The sequence below is a fragment of the Lemur catta genome, chromosome 16 (assembly GCF_020740605.2).
Source record: "Lemur catta isolate mLemCat1 chromosome 16, mLemCat1.pri, whole genome shotgun sequence".
NCBI classification, from domain to species: Eukaryota; Metazoa; Chordata; class Mammalia; order Primates; family Lemuridae; genus Lemur; species Lemur catta.
Genome location: NC_059143.1, coordinates 17121391 through 17140042, shown reverse-complemented (window position 1 = coordinate 17140042; position 18652 = coordinate 17121391). Strand labels below are relative to the sequence as shown.

Sequence of the window (18652 nt, the reverse complement as noted above, 5' to 3'; positions counted from 1 at the left end):
TGGTTAAAGGAATTTTAAAATTTCTCTCCATCCTCAGGGTTATATTTTGGATGCCAAAAACATTTGATAATCCCCACCCATGGTTGTCTCTGGCTAATTAGCAGGAAGTCATTTACTTGGAAATGTAAAACTGAGAAATATGTTAATGGTTTTTCAAAGTTTCACCTCCTTATACCTGTCAGTCAGCTTTGTTTTAAGGGCAGTTGGAAGGGTTTGTGTAGAGAATGACACAGTCAGATAGATGAAGTGCAGTTGTCGGCCTTGGGGCGTGGGGAGGGGTGGGCAGGACTGGGTGTGAGCAGCATTTCCAGGCTCCCTGTGGGAATTCCTTCCTGGCATTCCTTTCCTTTCCCTCTTTTCTTTTCCTTGACTTTGCTTTATTGACCCCAGGGCACCCTTTGAATGCAGTTATAAAAAACAACTTGGCCATGGGGGAGGCAGAGTGAGGGTGGTAAGGGTGGTGGGTCTCTTGAGGCCAGGAGTTACAGACTAGCCTGAGCAAGAGTGAGACCCCTTCTCTGCAAAAAATATAAAAATTAGCCAGGAGTGGTGGCGCATGCCTGTAGTCCCTGCTACTTGGAAGGCTGAGGCAGGAGGATCCCTTGAGCCCAGGAGTTTGCGGTTGCAGTGAGCTATGATGACTCCACTGCCCTCTACCTGGGGTGACAGAGCAACATTGTCTTTAAAAAGCAACCAAAAACAAACCACCTACACAATGGGAATTGGAACTGGAAAACTGGATCCAGGTCCCCCATGGCACCTTATCCCAGAAGAACCCCCCAACCAAGGTGGATTTATACAAAATGTGGAGCAGAAAATGAGGCAGTGTGGTGCTGAGGTGAGGGGAAGCTGATTTGCAGAGAGCAGAGATGGTGTGGGCAGGTCCTGCCTCTTTCTCCTAATAAATGTGAGTGCTCACCACACTGCCCGCTCGCCGCACTGCCCGTGGTGGGTGTCGTGGTGAGTTTCCCATCACTTACCTCCAGCACAACTGTCTCTTGCCTGTCCCATTTCTGCAGGTGGATGAGTTTGCCTCTGCCCCATGTCACAGTGGGCCTGACCTTCCTGTCATCTGCTCTTGTCTCATCGAACTCCACCCCAGCTTTAAGCTGATCTCCATGTTCTTGAAAATACTGTGTTTTTAGTGTCCCTGGTCTTTTCAATGATTACGGTAGGCTTGGTCATGCTGGCCACCTGCCTGGTAGCAGAACCCACACTGATTGACTTCATGTGGTCGTTGAAATTCTTGCTGTCCACTAGTCTCCAGTGCTCAGGAAGGTGTCCGCCCCGGTGATGCTGCGCTAGGCTGAGAGCAGGTGGCAAGGACTCTGGACTCCTTCCTGGCGTTTCTTGATTTCCTTTTCTTTGTTATTTGTTTTTCCACATCCCAAGAAATTGGGGAAAATGGTACAAAGTAAAGATCAGCAATCAACATAGAGATGTTACTAGTTGGAAGGAATCTGGTGATTCAAAAGTGAAAGAAGTACTGACATGCAGAGTGGAAAGTGCAGGTCAGCGTTTCTAGCGTCTAGGAAAGTAGGATCTAACTAGTTTTGCTGGTAGCATTGCCATGTGATAAGTGTGTGCTCATGGTCCTGTCTCTTGCTAATTGGAGTCATTCTTGCAAGTAAAATAAATATTAATATTTATGTTCACAGTATTCTTTATATAAGTTCTGTGAGTGATGTTCCAAGAAATAGTAAGTTTTTGAAGCAAAATACTTACTTTGTTAGTCTCAACACGTGATTCTGTGTAGTGCTGTTGCTTTGCTAGGAGTCCAAATAGGAAGTTATTCAAATATTCCCCAATAAAACCTGCCGGTGTTTTCCACTGTTTTAATATCTGTATAGGATACAGTTCTTTGTAAATACTCCAAAACTTGGTATTTCTTATTCACTGAACACAGTTTCTTAGATATCCATAAGTAGTAAAGAATGTTTGAAGTATTTTAAGAGTAATTTAGGATCTTGGAAATTTTGACTTCTTGCTCCAGAATCCCATTTGCAAACACTAGCTATGAGGACGCCAGTTCAGAAACTGTCCTGGGAAGTTAGAGGAGACTGTGGGTTGGATTGGGGCAGAAGCAGTGGGAATGGAGAAGGGAGATGTAATTAACATTTAGGAGGTAGAGCTGGTAGAGCCAGTGGAGTGTGGAGGCAAAAGGAGACTGTAGGAAGGGTGCTGCTGATGTCTGGCATGAGAAACCAGGTGAAGAATGGGGCAGCTGATTTTTTTTTTTTTTTTTTTGAGACAGAGTATCACTCTGTTGCCTGGGCTACAGTGCCGTGGCGTCAGCCTAGCTCACAGCAACCTCAAACTCCTGGGCTTAAGTGATCCTACTGCCTCAGCCTCCCGAGTAGCTGGGACTACAGGCATGCGCCACCATGCCTGGCTAATTTTTTCTATATATATTTTAGTTGTCCGTATGATTTCCTTATATATATATATATTTTTAGTAGAGATGGAGTCTTGCTCTTGCTCAGGCTGGTCTTGAACTTCTGACCCGGAGCAATCCTCCCACCTCTGCCTCCCAGAGTGCTAGGATTACAGGCGTGAGCCACCGCCCCCAGCCTTGGGGCAGCTGATTTTGAAGACAAACATGGGAGGGGGACGGGTGGTTCCTGTGTGTGTGTGTGTGTGTGTGTGTGTGTGTGTGTGTGTGTGTGCGCGCGCACACACTGAAAGATGAGATTAGCTTTGTGCTTTCTGAGCACTGTCCCAATGGAAGTGTCTAGTGGAGAGTTGGAAATGGAAATACGGATTTTGTAGTCAGCAGCATAGAAATCAGTGGGAGAGGGCTAGGAAATACCATTTTTGAAGTTACCAGCAATGGACTAGTCAGAGAGAATAGAGCTTCCAAAGGATACGGAGAAGTAGTACCAGAGAAGTGAGAGAATCTGTAGGGTGCAGGGCTGTGGCCACTGGAGAGGAATGAGCCGAGCTTCCCAGGGATGCAGTGAGGTGGTAGCTGAAAGGTGCCCTTGGGGTTCTGTGATGTGACTGCATTCAGCGTTTATTGATAAGAGTTGAAGATGGTGTTGCTGACATGGTGGGAAATAAGCCTGGTCTGCTGTGGTGGGCAGTTGATGGGAAGAAGGAGGTAGTGGGAAGGAAGATGAGGACGGTCACTGGTAGGGAGGGAGCGGTGTAGGGGAGGGTTTCCTTTGTTTTTGCTTGTTAGATGGGAGAGACAGGAGTGTTTACTTTCTCCTTCCTGTTAGCAACCAAAGGTGGAGAGTTGAAGATTGGAAAAAAAGGAGGGCCTGAGAAGCAGGGAGGTTGGGATCTAGGATTTGGGGAGAAGGGCTAGTCTTAGACATCAGGAGGGAAGGCTGGCAGAGCACATGCAGGTATAGGTAGGATGGTAGATTTGTGGTACCAGGATGCCTAGGGAATTCTGCGAAAGCGTCTGTTTTCCCTGTGAAGCCAAAAGATGTCTTTGCTAAGGGAGAGGTGTCTGGATAAAAGGCTTGAGGGGAAGAGTAAAGGATTGAAAATACCTGTTGTGGGGCTGGGTGTGGTAGCTCACGCCTGTAATCCTAGCACTTTGGGAGCCTGAGGCAGGAGGACTGATTGAGGCCAGGAGTTTGAGCCCAGCCTAGGCAATGTAGTGGCAACCTGTCTCTACAAAAAATACAAAAATTAGCCAGGTGTGGTGGCATGTTCCTGTAGTCCCAGCTACTTGGGACTGATGGAGGAGGATCTCTTGAGCCCAGGAGTTCGAGGCTGCAGTGAGCTGTGATGATCCCGCTGCACTGTAGCCTAGGCAACAGAGTGAGACACTGTCTTAAAAAAAAAAAAAAAGAAAAACTTGTTGTGGAATATAGGACAGAGCCCTGAACAGGGCCTTGTAAAAGGGTTGTCTAGCTAAAGTGTGGGATCTGGACTTCATGGTGCTGTACATCCACAGGGCTTTGCTATTTTTCTTCACCATTGGTTAGCAGCCTGAGTAAGTTTATAGAGAAAATGGGCTAGTGTATTTATCAGGCTTTGAGGTTTTTCTAGGCTTCTGTGACAGAGATAGTGAAGTAAGGATACTGGGGATATTGACAAAGAAATGTCGAAGTTGGGTGATCAAGGAATAGACACTGGATTTATTGAAGGAATTGAAGGTGGGGAGTGTTTACATACATGCAAAGTGATTAAAGAGCTGAGGGGCTGATTAAGTTGAAGGGTCTGCCTGTGTGGACAGGCTGGAAAGTTGGGAATGTGGCAAGTGGCTTCTTCCTATGTTCATGAGTCCGTGGACAATGGTGGCACCCTGGCTCTGTGAGGAACGAGGGAAGCTGAGAGTCCTGGGTGCTCAATAGGCAGTAGACCCTCCCTAGGATGGTGGCAGGATTTGCAGAAGAGAAAGACTGTGGTGCCCAGAGTTACTTGGTGAGGGGTGAGCGGCTGGCGGATGGCGGCAGAGCAGCCTCTGAGGGAGCCGTGGCTCGGCCACGGAAGCCTCAAAGCGGGGCCGTGAAGGGAGCCGAGAGGGGCTGAGCCCAGGCGGCAAGAGGGGTGCTGATGTTCGCACAGCTTCTGTTGGGTGAGGTACAGGGGCCTGTGGGGGTGGGGCCTCCGCCTGAGGAAGAGCTAGGTTTCACTGAAGGACAGAAGGCAAAAGGTACGTTCAGTGAAGCAGGATTTATTGACGGTAATCAGGGATTCCAGAGGGCACACACTTGAGAGGAAGCAGATGTGGGGGTTTGGGTTAATGGCAAGCAATCCCAGGGACACTGGTGGCAGCTGCTGCCCCTCGTGGGGTTGTTACAGGCCTGTTGTGGGTATGCTGAGGTTGGTGGCTGAGGTTTCTGTTGGTTCCGGACCTGAAATCTAGGAGCTGAGGGCAGTGCAGACTGCAAGTGAGGCGCTGCAGTCAGCATTAGCCGCTGAAGCAGGAGCCCCTCCTCTGGAGCGGCCCCTGGGAGCAGCAGGCTCCCGGGCACTTGCAGACCCTCAGGGTGGTGGACTTTGGGAACTTGATGGGGCTGTATTCTCTGCAGCCTGATTTGGAATGTTAGTTAGCTTTTGGAGCTATCTCATCTCTAAATAGTGCACTGTATCTTTCTTGCTAAATTGAATCATGTAGTTTTGGTTTCTGCAGCCCTCAATTGCTTTATACCTTTCTCAGCTCTGCCGCGAGGATCTGACCTTTCATTACTTTTAACTTTGGTTCTGGTCCAGTTGGACTCTCTCGCACTCTGGTAACCCAGTATCTTCATTAACTGAGATTTTATCTGAAGCCGAAGACTCCACTTTCAGTCACTCTCTGTAAAGCCTAGCAGCTTTCCAAATACTACAGGAAATATTCTGTACTTCAATATACAGTTCATCTGTATATTTAAATGGTGGCATCTTTGTTCCCTCTGAAAATTCACTAAATTGATAGTGGAGGAAATGTGGTATTTCATTCAGAGATAGTTCTCCTTTTTTAAAATATGACCGCTTGCAAAGTAGAAGATATATGGACTTTTAGAGAAAAGTACCGTTTAATTTTTTATTCGTGCACCTGTTGACGAAGATGCTGGCTCCTTACGTGGCACAGGTTTTCAGAGAGAGAGGAAATGTTATGCCAAGAGAGCCACCTCGTTGCTTGTTGTTAGCAAGATAGTTCAAGACTCGGAGCCTTAGAGCCGACAAGCTAGAGATCATCTAGTTCAAGTGTGATCTCTGTCGTGTCTCCCTTCACCCTCTTAGGGATGGGGATGTTGAGTCAGAACAGTGACATCAGCTTTGGATCTTGTGAGTTCTGGTCCATTGTGCCCATTACACTTCTTACAGTGTCCTGTCTCTTCTCACTCAGCAGCAGTGCAGTGGAAAGGAGAGCCGTTGGCCAAGGTAGTGAAGTAGCTTGTTAGGGAGAAGTTAATTTTATTGTAAAATTACCTAAATATCATCTAAAATTATCTTTTTCCATTTTTAGGAAGAAGTAAGTCTAATTTGGGCTGGACACCTCTTCATCTGGCATGCTATTTTGGACATAGACAAGTGGTCCAGGATCTGTTGAAGGTCTATTTATGGCTTTAATTTTTTAATGACTATAATAAATATTGTTATTATGGAAATTATAAAAGTGTTAGAAAAGCCAACTGAGCCATAATAGCTTATTTAAAGCAATAACTCATCATTAAAGATACTTGTTTTATTAAATACATAATTTAAGTTAGCCTTATTAATTAAAATTGCGTTTTTAGTCATTAGATTTTTACATTATTGGCCATTTAAAATTGAAAAAGTAGGCATATTAATGAAGATATTTTCAGTTTTATGAGCATGACAGTTGAAAAAATAACCAAAGCATATCCTAAATAATTAGAAATGTCAGAATCTCTTAGCACTGTACTTAATGAGAATTGAGACCTCCTATTTCTCAATTCTATGATGAATAACTTTTCACATATTGATATTTCTGAAAGTGGGTTGCATCTTACAGTTCATCTGTATATTTAAATGGTGGCATCTTTTTTTTCCTCCCGAAAACTTATTAAATTGATGGTGGAGGAAATAAGGTATTTCATTCAGAGATAGTTTTCCTTTTTCAAAATATTACTTCTAAAGTAGAGTGAAGATGTATAAATTTTTAAAGAAAAGTGCTTTTTTACTTTTTATTCTTCTACCTAGCAGGTAGATTTTTCCCTTTCAGGAAACCGCCTATTTACCTTTTTTTAATTATTAATTTTTAGAGACGAGATCTTGCTATGTTGCCCAGGCTGGCCTCTAACTCCTGGTCTCAAGCAACCCTCCCACCTTCTGAATAGCTGGGACTGCAGGTGCATGCTACCACACTCAGCTTTTTACTTTTACCATGAATTACATTTGTTTTTAGTAGTGGCAACCAAATAGTATTAATGATTACCTTACTTTTTGAAATACTTAACATATTTTTAAGGAATTATTTTCACCTTTGTATATTTCCTAATATGTGGAAGTTATTAAAGTGTTCATGTTTACTAGGCTGGTGCAGAAGTGAATGTGTTAAATGACATGGGAGACACGCCACTTCATCGAGCTGCCTTTACAGGACGAAAGGTGAAAATTGTTCAATGTTTGCAAGTGAAATATTTAGAAGAGCATTCACCAGTGTTTTCTCTGTTACAACTCTCTGACTGGCAACTAGAGAAAGCCTCAAAGTATACACCAGCACTTTGGGTCAAAAGGCCACAAGATCTTAGAGTTGGACAGTGAGGTCAAATACTAAGGTCATGGATACTCCCACTCAGTAGCATCCTTGATAGGTCATTCAGTCTCTGTTTGTGTACTCCAGCGATGGGGAACTCTTGATTATTGTTTTTTTTTTAAAAAAAAAAAATAGCTTTGTTGAGGTATAATTTACATTGCATAAAATTCGCCCATTGTAAGTGTGCATTTTAATGATTTTTATACATTTAACCTGGTTGTGCAGCCATCACCACAATCCAGTTTTAGAGCATTTCTATCACCCCAGAAAGTGTCCTTATGCCTGTTTACATTCATTCCCTGCTCCCATCTCAAGCCCCAGGCTACCACTGAATCATTTTCTGTCTCTAGACATTTGCCTTGCCTAGAAATTTCTTATAAATGGAAGCATACAAACTTTTGTGTCTGGCTTCTTTAATTTAGCATAATATTGTTGAGGTTCATCCATGTTGTAGCATGTGTCAGTAGTTTGACCCTTTTTATGGCTGAATAATACTCCATTGTATGGATATATAGCACACTTTGTTATCTATTCACTATTGAAAAGTTTATCTTTCTGCCTTGTGTTTCCCTGGTACCTTTGTTGAAAATCAGTTGACCATAAATGTAAGAGTTTATTTCTGGATTTTCTCTTCTCTTCCTTTGATTTATATGTCTACACTTATACCAGTTTATTACAGTAGCTTCATAATTAAGCTATAATCGTGGGTAGTGTAATTCTGCAGCTATGATCCTCTTTTTAAAAATTACCTTGTTTCAATGCATCATTTTCCTGGCCTCCACCCCGCCCCCCAATTACTTTGGCTATTCTCAGTCCTATGTATTTCCATACAAATTTTAGCATCATTTTGTCAATTTCTATAAGAATGCCTATTTGAATTTTGATAGAGATTGTGTTGTCTTGAACCTATAGGTCAATTTGGGGAGAATTACCATCTTAACAATATTGAGTCTTCTAATCCATGAACATAAAGTACCTATTCATTTATGTAAAACTTTTTTCTCTCAGCAGTGTTTTGAGGTTTTCAATATATAGATCTTGTACTTTGTTAAATTTATTAACTGGTCTGGCCTTAATCTGTAGAATCTGGAATGAGCCTGGCTAGCTGATACCTCTGCTCAGTTTTTAAAAAGCATTTTTAATTTTTTAGCATAGTTTTTTAGGGTTCACCTGTGCATCTGCATAGCTTAGCAGTCAGCCAGTATTTGGGTAGCAGTGGGCTCAAATACTGAATCCCACGGGACTTCTGCACTCTGCCTGTGGATTCGTGTGTCGGTTGGAGAGTGCTTTCAAAGTTTGGGCATTTCTCACTTGTGCCTCTGCTCTGACTTCCTGCAGGGCCTTCTCTCCTTCCTGTTGTGTAACTGTGGAGTTTCCCAGCAGTGGTAGGTCCCTGAGAAGCTTAATCTGCTCTTTCTCTGGGTCTTTCATTTCCAGGGTTGTCAAATTTCAGGCTGTTGCCATTTGCCCTATGTGGTAGGCAGAATGATGGCCCACCCAAGATGTTCATGTCCTAATGCCTGAAAACCGTGAGTACGTTAGGTTCCATGGTAAGGAGAAATTAAAGTTGCAGATCAAAGGGAGGCTGCTAATTGGCTGCCTTTAAGATAAAATTATTTTGGATTATCTGGGTGAGCCCAATATAATCACAAGCATTTTTAAAAGTATGAGAGGGAGACCGAGGAATCAGAGGGAAATATGCCTGTGAGAGAATTGTCAGGGAGATGCAGTATTTCTGGCTTAGAAACTGTAGGGCGGCAGGGGAGCTGTGAGCTGAGGAATGTGGACAGCCTCTGCAAGCTGGAAAAGCAAGGAAATGAATTCTCCCCTAGAGCCTCTGATAGGAACACATCGCTGCAATGCCTTGGTTTTACCCAATGAGACCCATATGGGACTTCTGAAATACAGAACGGTAAGATAACAAATTTGTGTTGTTTTAAGCCACCAAGTTTGTGGTAATGTGTTACAACAGCAATAGAAAGCTAATATACTCCAACGGGAAAAAGCAGCCCCATGCCAGCAGACATGTAGGTTTCCCCATTTGTTTTCTACTGAATTTGGTATTTTTACTAATAGTGCTGCTTAGGTATGGGTTCCAGATCGAGTGGGCTCCCTCTGGCCTCAAAGCTGCTGGCTTTCCCTGCCAGCCCTGCCCTGGTCAGACTTATCTGGCGAAGTGGGGAGGGGTAGACAGGTGAATAGTGCGGATCCTGTTTCAGTCTTTGGTAGTAGCCTGTCGCCGGAGGGGTAATAGTCTGTCGCCAGAGGGCTAAACACTCCTGAAGTACTTACCTGAAGTTCTAGCAGTTCCTCTTGAGTAACTGCCTCTCAGTTTGTTGTTTATCTTTAGTGGATGTCTGTTACCATTGAAATATGTTTAGTTTTGACTATTTCGTCCAGTTTTATACTCAATTTTTCAGGATAACATTTTTCTGTTATTCTTCAAGCAACCATAGCCAAAAGTCACTTTACCCCACTTTTATGATTTTTTTTGATTATTTAAATGATCTGGTAAATTAACAATGATATAGAATATATTTCTTGTTTATTCTGAGTATTGACCGTAGCCCAACATGATCCCTAAGGTTATAATCACATAATTGGAAGGTTTATGTGCACTTATCATGTTAAAGAAGAATGAATTATTATTGTTTCACAGTTGTCATTATTCTAATGTCTAGATTTTACTATAAATTATGAATTGACCCTCTAAGTATGGGCTAAGCATGTTTGAATTAGTATATTGCACACCACTCCTGTGTTTTTATTCGTAAGCTGGTACTTGTGAACCACATACGGAGTCATACTAAAGCTGAGAAAAAGGTAACTTTTTAAATAATCAGTAAACAATAAAGGTAATGGGTTAATTGCTTGAGTTTATGGGGTTTGAAAAATGAGCAGCAACTGGTTTGATTAGCCTGGCTGCCTGAACTGCTTGCTTGTTTCCCCATATAGCTTTGTACTTGTCATTCTTTTCTACGTACCTGAGAAAGTTCTGTTGTTATCTATTTCCACATGGCTCGGATCTACCCAAAGTGCAGCTCAGATGTAATCTCCATAAATTCTTTCCTAATGTCTTACAGCTGGAAGGAAGCTGTGTTCTTTGCAGATTTCCCAGTACGGTACAGCATTTTCATTCATCTTCTACCCTGTATTAGAGCTGCTGTTGTTTGTCTTACTAGGTTGCATTAATCTTGCAAGGAATTAAAACACATCTCATTTTGTGTGTCCTCTACAAGCACAACACACATCTAATTTCCCATCTCTGTAATTACTGAGATGAAATCAGTTCATTGATCTGTGCTCGGCTCTTTCCATACTTGGCCGTTTCTGCTGTTTTCTTGAACTTCAAACATAACAAACACCATGCTAAATTGGGCCTTAGTTTGATTTGAACGTTAGCGTATATACAGTAAGTCCTCACTTAATGTCATTGATGTTCTTGAAAACTGACTTTAAGTGAAACAACGTGTAAGGAAACTAATTTTACCATCGGCTAATTGATACAAATAAGAGTTAAGTTCCTATGGCATATTTCGAGTCAAAAAAAAAAAACCACCAAACTTCTGAAGAAATACCAAACCATTTCTAATATTAAACATTGAAATAAATGTGAACTATACATACATCTAAGAAAGATTAATAAAAACAAACAAACAAGATAATTACCCCCTTATTCCAGTTCAGGGAATAGTGGCTGGAGCCTGTCCCAGCAGCTCAGGGCAAAAGGTGGGAACCGGCCTAGGGACAGGACATGATTCTGTCGCAGGGTGCATTCACACCTACACTCAACGCTCACTCAGACGGAAAATAATTTAAACACACCAGTACATCTAACATGCACATCTTTGGGATGTGGGAGGGAACCAGAGCACCGTGCAGACATGGGGAGAATGAGCAAACTCCGTACAGGTAGTGGCCCTGGCTGGGAATCTATTCCACCCTCATCAGTGACATGACAAAAAAATGTTAAACGAAACAGTGTTTTCTGAGCCCTCGCTGTATTTTATGTTACATTAGAAAATAACGCTTAGCTGGAGCTAAATTAAATGGTTTTGTCATGTAGGGAACATTAAAAAAATTTATGTGCTCGATATCTCAGCATGATTGAATTATGCATAGTTTAATTTCTAATTGTATTCATGAAAGGAATCAAATGATCTTGTTTTGATGTGATCTTTTACTGTGAAGGTAATTTTAAATCTTATGATCCTGAGATTCTGTGATTTAGTAAATAGCATGTTGAGCTGAAAAGGGATTTGGTTTATTAAGAAGCACTTTAAATTCACTCCCAAAATTTATGAGGACCTTTGGACTTTTCTTGGGACGTGAGTGACCCCTACTGTTCCTTGGTAAGAAGTTTACCAGAATTTTAAAATGTCATATTTAGCATTTGTTCCTTTATTTTTCAGATACAGTTAGAATTCTGAAGTTTTTATGCCTTTTATAATCAGTTTAAAATAGGGATACAATCAACATAGTAAATATTTGGATTGTGGCACTGACTTTATTATTATTTAGTGGAATTGAGAATATTAATGTATTTAAAACAAATGCTTTCTATAGTCTATGCCTCAGAAATTGTCTTTCTCACCCAACATACAGAAGGTATGTATAATACTGAGGTTTCTATAAGCCCCTAGGATTCCCTAGGATACCATCTCTCATGTTTTGAAGGCCTACTATGTGTCAGGCACTGTCCACACAGCCTGACCTGTTTCACTTAATGGTGAATGTTACAAACGGTGCCATTTGTTGTAGGTTGGGTTCTCTAAGAAGCTGACTGAGATGGAAATTAGTGCGCAGCAGGTTCGTTGAGTGCTTGTGGCAACACACCTGTGGAAGGGGGAAGGAAGCAGAGGTGGCAGAGATGAGCTAAGCAGTCTCCAGGGATGCCTCAGTCCACGTCGTGTGGGGAGCTCTGCAGAAGAGATGACCCTTCTGAGTTGTCCCCTGTTCCCGCTGTGGGTGACAGGATGGGACTTTATACCCCTGGATGGTCAGTCATGGATATAGGCCACCCTGGGAAGGGGGTTTGGCCTCGCACGTGGCTCTCCTCCGCTGAGATAACCCCTCACGTGGCTAACAGCTAAAGGCTGCTTCCTGGGCACCCCCAGCATCTGGGGTCAGTATTTTATTCCTGAAGGGAGATCTGAGCAGCGTGTCGCAGCTTTCCCGCAGCGTACCCTTTGCTGTGCTCAGATCCACTTCATACGTTTCTGGGAGCAGCTCCTTCAGGACTTCAGAGGGCCTCCCCTCCTGGAAGAAGCTTAGAAGGGGAAGGTGCAGGGAACCTGTAATTCCTGTTGCTGTAGTTGGTCTTGAGGCCACAGCAGGATCATTTCCTTCCTGCTCTGTCATTCTAGATTCTTCTTGCCCTTGGCTAGCACACCTTTTGGTCTTTGTGGCTCACCTGGTGGAGTGACTCAGGCCCTCATCCCTGGAGGTCTGAGTGCCTGGCTGCCATGCCCTCCTTGGGCTGGAGTTGCTACGCTTGTCCATTTACTGTCAAAATTGGACAAGAGAATGCCAGGAGACACCTGAGTGTCTCATGTGCATGCTAAACATGTTCTTCGTGTCCGCATTGTGTACGGCTCTACTGTTTTCTGCTGATCAAGTTCAGTTACCTCTGCCAAGATAGTGACTCTTCTTGCCTGCTGATCTTTTGACACAAGGAGTCCCGTGTTCAGGCAGACTTTCAGGCCTCCCAAAATAGGAATCGGAGCATTATCTATAGGTGTAGAATATGCTGCCCCAGAACTTGGGGAAGCCAATCGGGCATTGTACTCCCTTCTCTGTTACAGGAAGTGCAGGATGCAATAATTTATTCTTTAGTTTGGAGAAAATGTCCTGGTATTACTCAGACCAGTGAACCCCTACAAATTTACTGACATGGCAAAGCCTCCAAATTCTTGCTAAGATTTACCTCCCACCCTCTGGAAGACGTGTCTCACTGAGGCTGTCAGCATTCTAGCTCTTCTTACTCATCTGGCTATATCAGATGATGTCATTGATAACGTGAACCAGTGTGATGTCCTGCAGGCTGCGCAGATGGTATGAGGCAAAATTGCATATGTGTACTGTTACCTATAGTGAATGCAGACTGTCTCTGACCTTTTTTCCTGATGAGGATAGAAAAGAAAATGTTTGCTATATCAGTTGCTACATATTATGTACTTGAGATAATATTACCTACTCCAGCAAAGATACCACATTTGGCAGAGTGGCTATAATTGGGGCCACTATTTGGTTGAGTACGTGGCAATCGCGGTCATCCTCCACATTCCATCTGGTGTTTGTAGTAGCAGATTGGTAAATTAAATGGAAATATGATAGGGACATCACCCCTGTATTCTCTTAGGTTTTTAAGGGTGGCACTAATTTCTGGCATTCCTCCCCATACAGCATATTGGTTTTGATCTGTCGCAGCCAGTGGTTGGGAGAGGGTAGCTTCAAGGCCCTCCATTTGGCTCTTATGCTACAGACCAAGGAGGCAATGTGAGGGTGGTGCCAACAACTGGATGTGTCTGTTCCAATTTTACGTTCAGGGGCTGGGGAAAGACCACTGAGAGTGTCTGTGGACCCGGCCAGTGCGTGCCCTGTGCCACGGGCCTGGGCGAGTGTACCACTTGCCGTCTCTCCCCCACGCGTGCCCCCTTTCTAACACAAGGCCTCGTGGCACTGTGGGTCTCTCAGCATCAGTGTCAAGCTGGACCTTATATCTAACAGTTTGTGAGATATTTGCATGTTCCCCTTTCCCCAGTGTACAGTTACTTGAGTAAATGACCAGTAGTCCCTTTGGGACTGGGTTGGGGGGTTTGTGACAGTGTGTTTGCTGTGGTATTGCAGGAGCTTTCCTTGTAGATGTGGCCTCTCCTTCAGTAAATATGGTAGTTCTAATTCCTTAGTTGACTCAGATCCAGAAACTGGACAAGGTATCAGGACTTTTATTGGGGTGACTGTCTTCAGCTTCTGACTATTCATCATTGGTTTCTTTTGACAGTACAAACTGAGTTGTCTTGGATGGTCTCCAGCAACGTTGAAAAAAATACGGTATTCCCCATGAAGAGATGTCAAGATGCTAGCATTACCATGACAGACAGGTTTTTAGTAACTGGCCATCCTATATTGGACGTAGTAGATAAGACTAGAAAGCGTAGCAGGGAATTATATGGCACAGAAGGGCTCAGAGGATACATCATTTACCTAAGCAGAAGTTGCTGGTGAGAAAGGCACCAGCATCACTGAGAAACTCACCAGCAGTTCTCCTCTGTGGTCTAGGGCTGCCGTGAGAATGTCAGTGCAGACCTGAGCTCACTGATGGCAGTGGGGTGGGGCAGTGTGACAGGGACCCCGCAGCAGGAGAGCCAGGAGAGCACTTAACTGTCAGAAGCCAGGGAGGTGGAGTTGTGGGAATGAGCAGCAGGTCAGGGAGGCTGGGAGGACCGACCTGCAGAGAGTTATGAGGACAGTTACTAGAACTAGCATTCCTCAGGGCAAAATTAAATGGACAAATGGCAGCAGATACTACTTTCATCACCTTTTCCCATTTTTGCCTTTTTTTTTTTTGCTAGATTGAGAAACGACTGCCTCATACTAAATTCTTCCATTAACTTATTGCACATTTGTTAGACTGTTAGACAATTGCCCTACAGCCATTGGATGCTCAGTTCTATTTTTTTTCTCTCCTTTTTCTCTTAGGGTTTGGCTCATTTCTATTTCTGTCTTCAAGTTTACTGAGTCTTTCCTCAGCTGTGCTCTGATATCTAGTGATGAGCCCATTAAAGCCATTCTTTATTTTTTATAAGCTTGAGTTCTAAGCCACCTGGATAATTAAATATATATATATATATATATATATATATATTTATGTTTTTTTGTTTGTTTTTTTGTAGCACAGGATCTTGCTATATTACCCAGGCTGGTCTCAAACACCTGGCCTCAAGTGCCTCTCCCACCTCAGCCTCCTTAAGCGCTGGGATTACAGGTGTGCTGCCTGGCCCCATTGAGGGCATTCTTCATCTGTTACTGTGATTGGTTGTTGCTGTGGTTACTCTAGTGTGCTCTAGGCTTCATATTCCTTCAGTTTGTAAATTCAGTATTGCCTTTGCATAAGGCACAGGCTGAGTCTCTGTAGGGTTTTTCTCCTGCTTCACCCTCTGAGAGCTTTTCCAGTGTGCTTTGGGCCTCAGGTTTCTCTCCACACTTTTCTTCTCCCATTAATAGACCACTGTTGCCTGTGCTCAGTACTTGCTAGTCTTGGGGTGGGGATGAGGGCAGGGTCCTCTGTTGCCCTGGTCCAGCCTCCATTTAGGCAGGTCTTTATCCCTGCGTATCTTTACCAGTGATCCTGTTCCTCTCTTGAACTGTGGGCTCATGAGAGTATCCAGCCCTTCCCTCAGTGGTAAAGAACATTTTTCTTTTCCACCTCCCTAGTTGAAAGGCTCCTTCCTGTGCCCTGTGGATGAGAAGGTTTGCTGCCCTTCCCACAGTGATCGGGTTCCTTATCGGGAAGGACTTGGGTGGGGCTTCATGCCTTTTCTGCGGAGTGGTAGTGTCCCCACCTCCAGGCCTGCCCCACTGAGGAAGGTGTTCTGGGGTCACCTGTACTGTCTTTCTCGTTAGTACCAGATGGGAGTCCATGGAGAAGAGCCTGCAAGTGCTGTAAACGTTCCTCATATCTGTGGCTTGCAGGGGTTCTGTATTCTCATGCTTGCCTACTCTCAGCAATTTGAGCCCAGGAGTTTGAGGTTGCAGTGAGCTGTGATGATGCCCCTGCACTTAGCCCAAGCCACAGCACAAGACTGTGTCTCTCAAAAAAAAAAAAAAAAAAAAGAAATTACAAGAAGTAAAACTTTTCACGTGGAATTTCTGTTGAAAGTAGATAATTTTATGGAAAGAAAATCATCTTGAACAATCACAATCAACATGGGAATATTCGTAGCAGCTTTATTCATAACAGCCAAAAAGTAGAAACAACCCAATGTTCCTCAGTTAATGAATGAATAAACATGTGGTTTGTTCATACAATGGACTATTATTCAGCAGTACAAAAGAATGAAGCACTGATACATGCCAAAACATAAATGAACCTTGAGAACATGCTAAGTGAAAGAAGTCAGACACAAAAGGCCACATATTGTATGATTTCAATTTCTTAATAGAAATGTCTAGAATAGGCGAATCCATAGAGACTGAAAGTAGATTTAGTGGCTGCAGAGGGCAGAGGGGAAGGGGAAGTAGGGGGTGATTGTTGATGAGATACAGGGTTTCTTTTTGGGGTGATGAAAATGTTCTAAAATAAGGATGATACACAACTCTGAATATAGTAAAAGCCACAGAATTGTATACTTTGACAGGGTGAAATTTATGGTATATCAATTATATCTTAATAAAACGGTTATTTAAAAACACTCTGGGCATGGAGATTTTGCTCAAAGTGTTTCATCTGAGATGTGTTGTGTGATGATGGTAGCAACATAATGGTGCAATAAGGGAATGACTGAAATTTACTGAGCGGACCGAGGTGCCAGGGCAGTGGGGTGCAGGTGGGTGGGGGATAGGACTCACAGCTGTGTCCACTCTGCTCTTCAGTCTCACCTTTGTGTGTACTGCCAGTCTGAACATGCTGTGTGCATCCATTAAAACTGAAAAATGAAAGTATCATGCTCAAAGTTAATAGTTTACTCATCTTAGTCGTTAGTATTTGACAGATTAGTCAAAGTGCTATCTTGACCAGGAATATTTTAATCAAAATACCTTTATTCAGGACTAAATCTTAAAAAATAAATAGCCACCATTCTAGGTGCAGGGGGTGTAGTAGTGAATGAAACAGACCAAATCCCTTCCTTTGGGGAAAACAGACAACAAATGCAGGAAGTTAAAAGTGCTATGAAAAGGAACAGGTTGGCTTGTGTCCAAATTGGAAAAAAAAAAAAAAAAAAGGGCAAAGGATTAGAGTTAGTGGGTGGGTAAATGCTACTTTAGATACAGTGGGTAAGGAAGGCTTCTCTCAGCAGCTTGCTTATCTTAGCTCGGGTTTTTAAAAGATATTAAAATGTGTCTATGCTCTCTTTATCGACTTCTTAGCCCTTTATTATTTTGACCCTTTCTAGTCTAGATCTTGGCTGTACTGGTCAACTGAATGTTTTCAAAAGGTCATCAGTGGTTTAAGTTTATTTTCTTATTTTTTAGAGCTACATTCTAGCAAAACTGATCACTCCTGTGGGAGGAGGCACCGCTTTTACGATTCCTGTCTGTTTTTTTCCCTTACCCTCCATTATACATGTTCCTCTGATTTTTTTTTTTTTTTTTTTTTTTTTTTTTTTTTTTTAACCTTTCTTCTTTTCTCCTTGAAACTTCCCCCTCAACAAACCAGTCTACTCTTCTGGCTTTATTTTTTCTTCCTGGGGGGCTCTTTGGAAATCTGTAATTTCTCCCCATCCTCTTCTCTAGGCACCCAGGTCCTCTGTCCAGCTGCATGTTGGGCCCCCTTGGTGGCCCCTCAGGTGTCTGAAAGTTCACGTACCTGAGATGGGACTCATCTTCCTCCAGCACTGCTCCCTCGACAGTGTTGAGTTGGTCTTTGAAACGGTTTTCCCTGTACGTTCTCCTTTGTACCATGTCTGCTCGAGAATGCGTCCATCGTGCCGGGCCTGGACTGCTCTGTCCCTTGGTTGTTCTCTGACTTTCCCTAATCTCACGTCCGTCCTCCACAGGTGCTCCCGTCGGCATCCTAATCTCGGCTTCAGTTTTGTGAGAGCTTTCTCTTCCTCCAGTCCCTTCAGCGTTCATCATCTAAGAATGCTTTCTCTGTAGGGCCTTGCACGCTGTTCAGTGCTTCAGTATGTTAAGTGAATAATTAATAAAAAGAATGTGGAGACACTGGAAGATTCGGAAGAGAACAGTCCATTCAGTTGATGAAAGGAGTTCCCTGTGAGGGAAACGAGAACGGAATTGGACTTTCTTAGAGCACCAGGGACTGCTTAGGACTCGATGAAGAATTCCAGATCTCGAGGGATGATGAGAAAGATGACAACTGTCTGGTATCTGTAAAAAGTAGTGAAGAAAGCAGGGAGGTCTTCAATTTGGCCATAGAAAGGCACAGTTAAGTTTAAAGAAAACCTTAGTTTTTAAAACATAAGAATAGTGATGCTGCAACAGACCCTTGAAGAAAATTAAACCACCTTCTGTCCACTGAGACATTCAAAATAGACAATGTCTTATCTCTTTGGGTGTTTCATTGAAGCCCCTGGGGTAGAAATCCAACTGCTAGTCTCTTGAGGTGTCTTCTGAGTTTCTAATTCTGGCTCTATGAATAACAACCTTTTCTGATGCTATTTCTCCTGCCTGAGAGCTTCTTAAAGCACAGATTGCTGGGCTCCAGCCCTGGAGTTTCTGATTCAGTGAGTTTGAGGTGGGGTCCAAGAAATGCATTTCTGCCAAGTTCATGGGTGACTCTGATGCTGCAGGTTTGCGGGTGACACT

The 18652-nt window shown here is 43.2% G+C and overlaps 1 protein-coding gene across 2 annotated transcripts in view; it reads left to right on the top strand.

Moving 5' to 3' along the window:
- Nucleotides 1–18652, top strand: part of OSBPL1A (oxysterol binding protein like 1A) — a 186121-nt gene that overhangs the window by 17159 nt on the left and 150310 nt on the right. Inside the window, exons 3-4 of one of the 2 annotated variants that reach the window (XM_045527560.1) lie at nt 5912–5997; nt 6943–7017. In XM_045527560.1, coding sequence (XP_045383516.1) covers nt 5912–5997; nt 6943–7017 — 161 coding nt within the window. Of the gene's footprint in view, nt 1–5911; nt 5998–6942; nt 7018–18652 lie in introns of those variants that run through there. The other variant, XM_045527561.1, reaches the window with a different exon arrangement.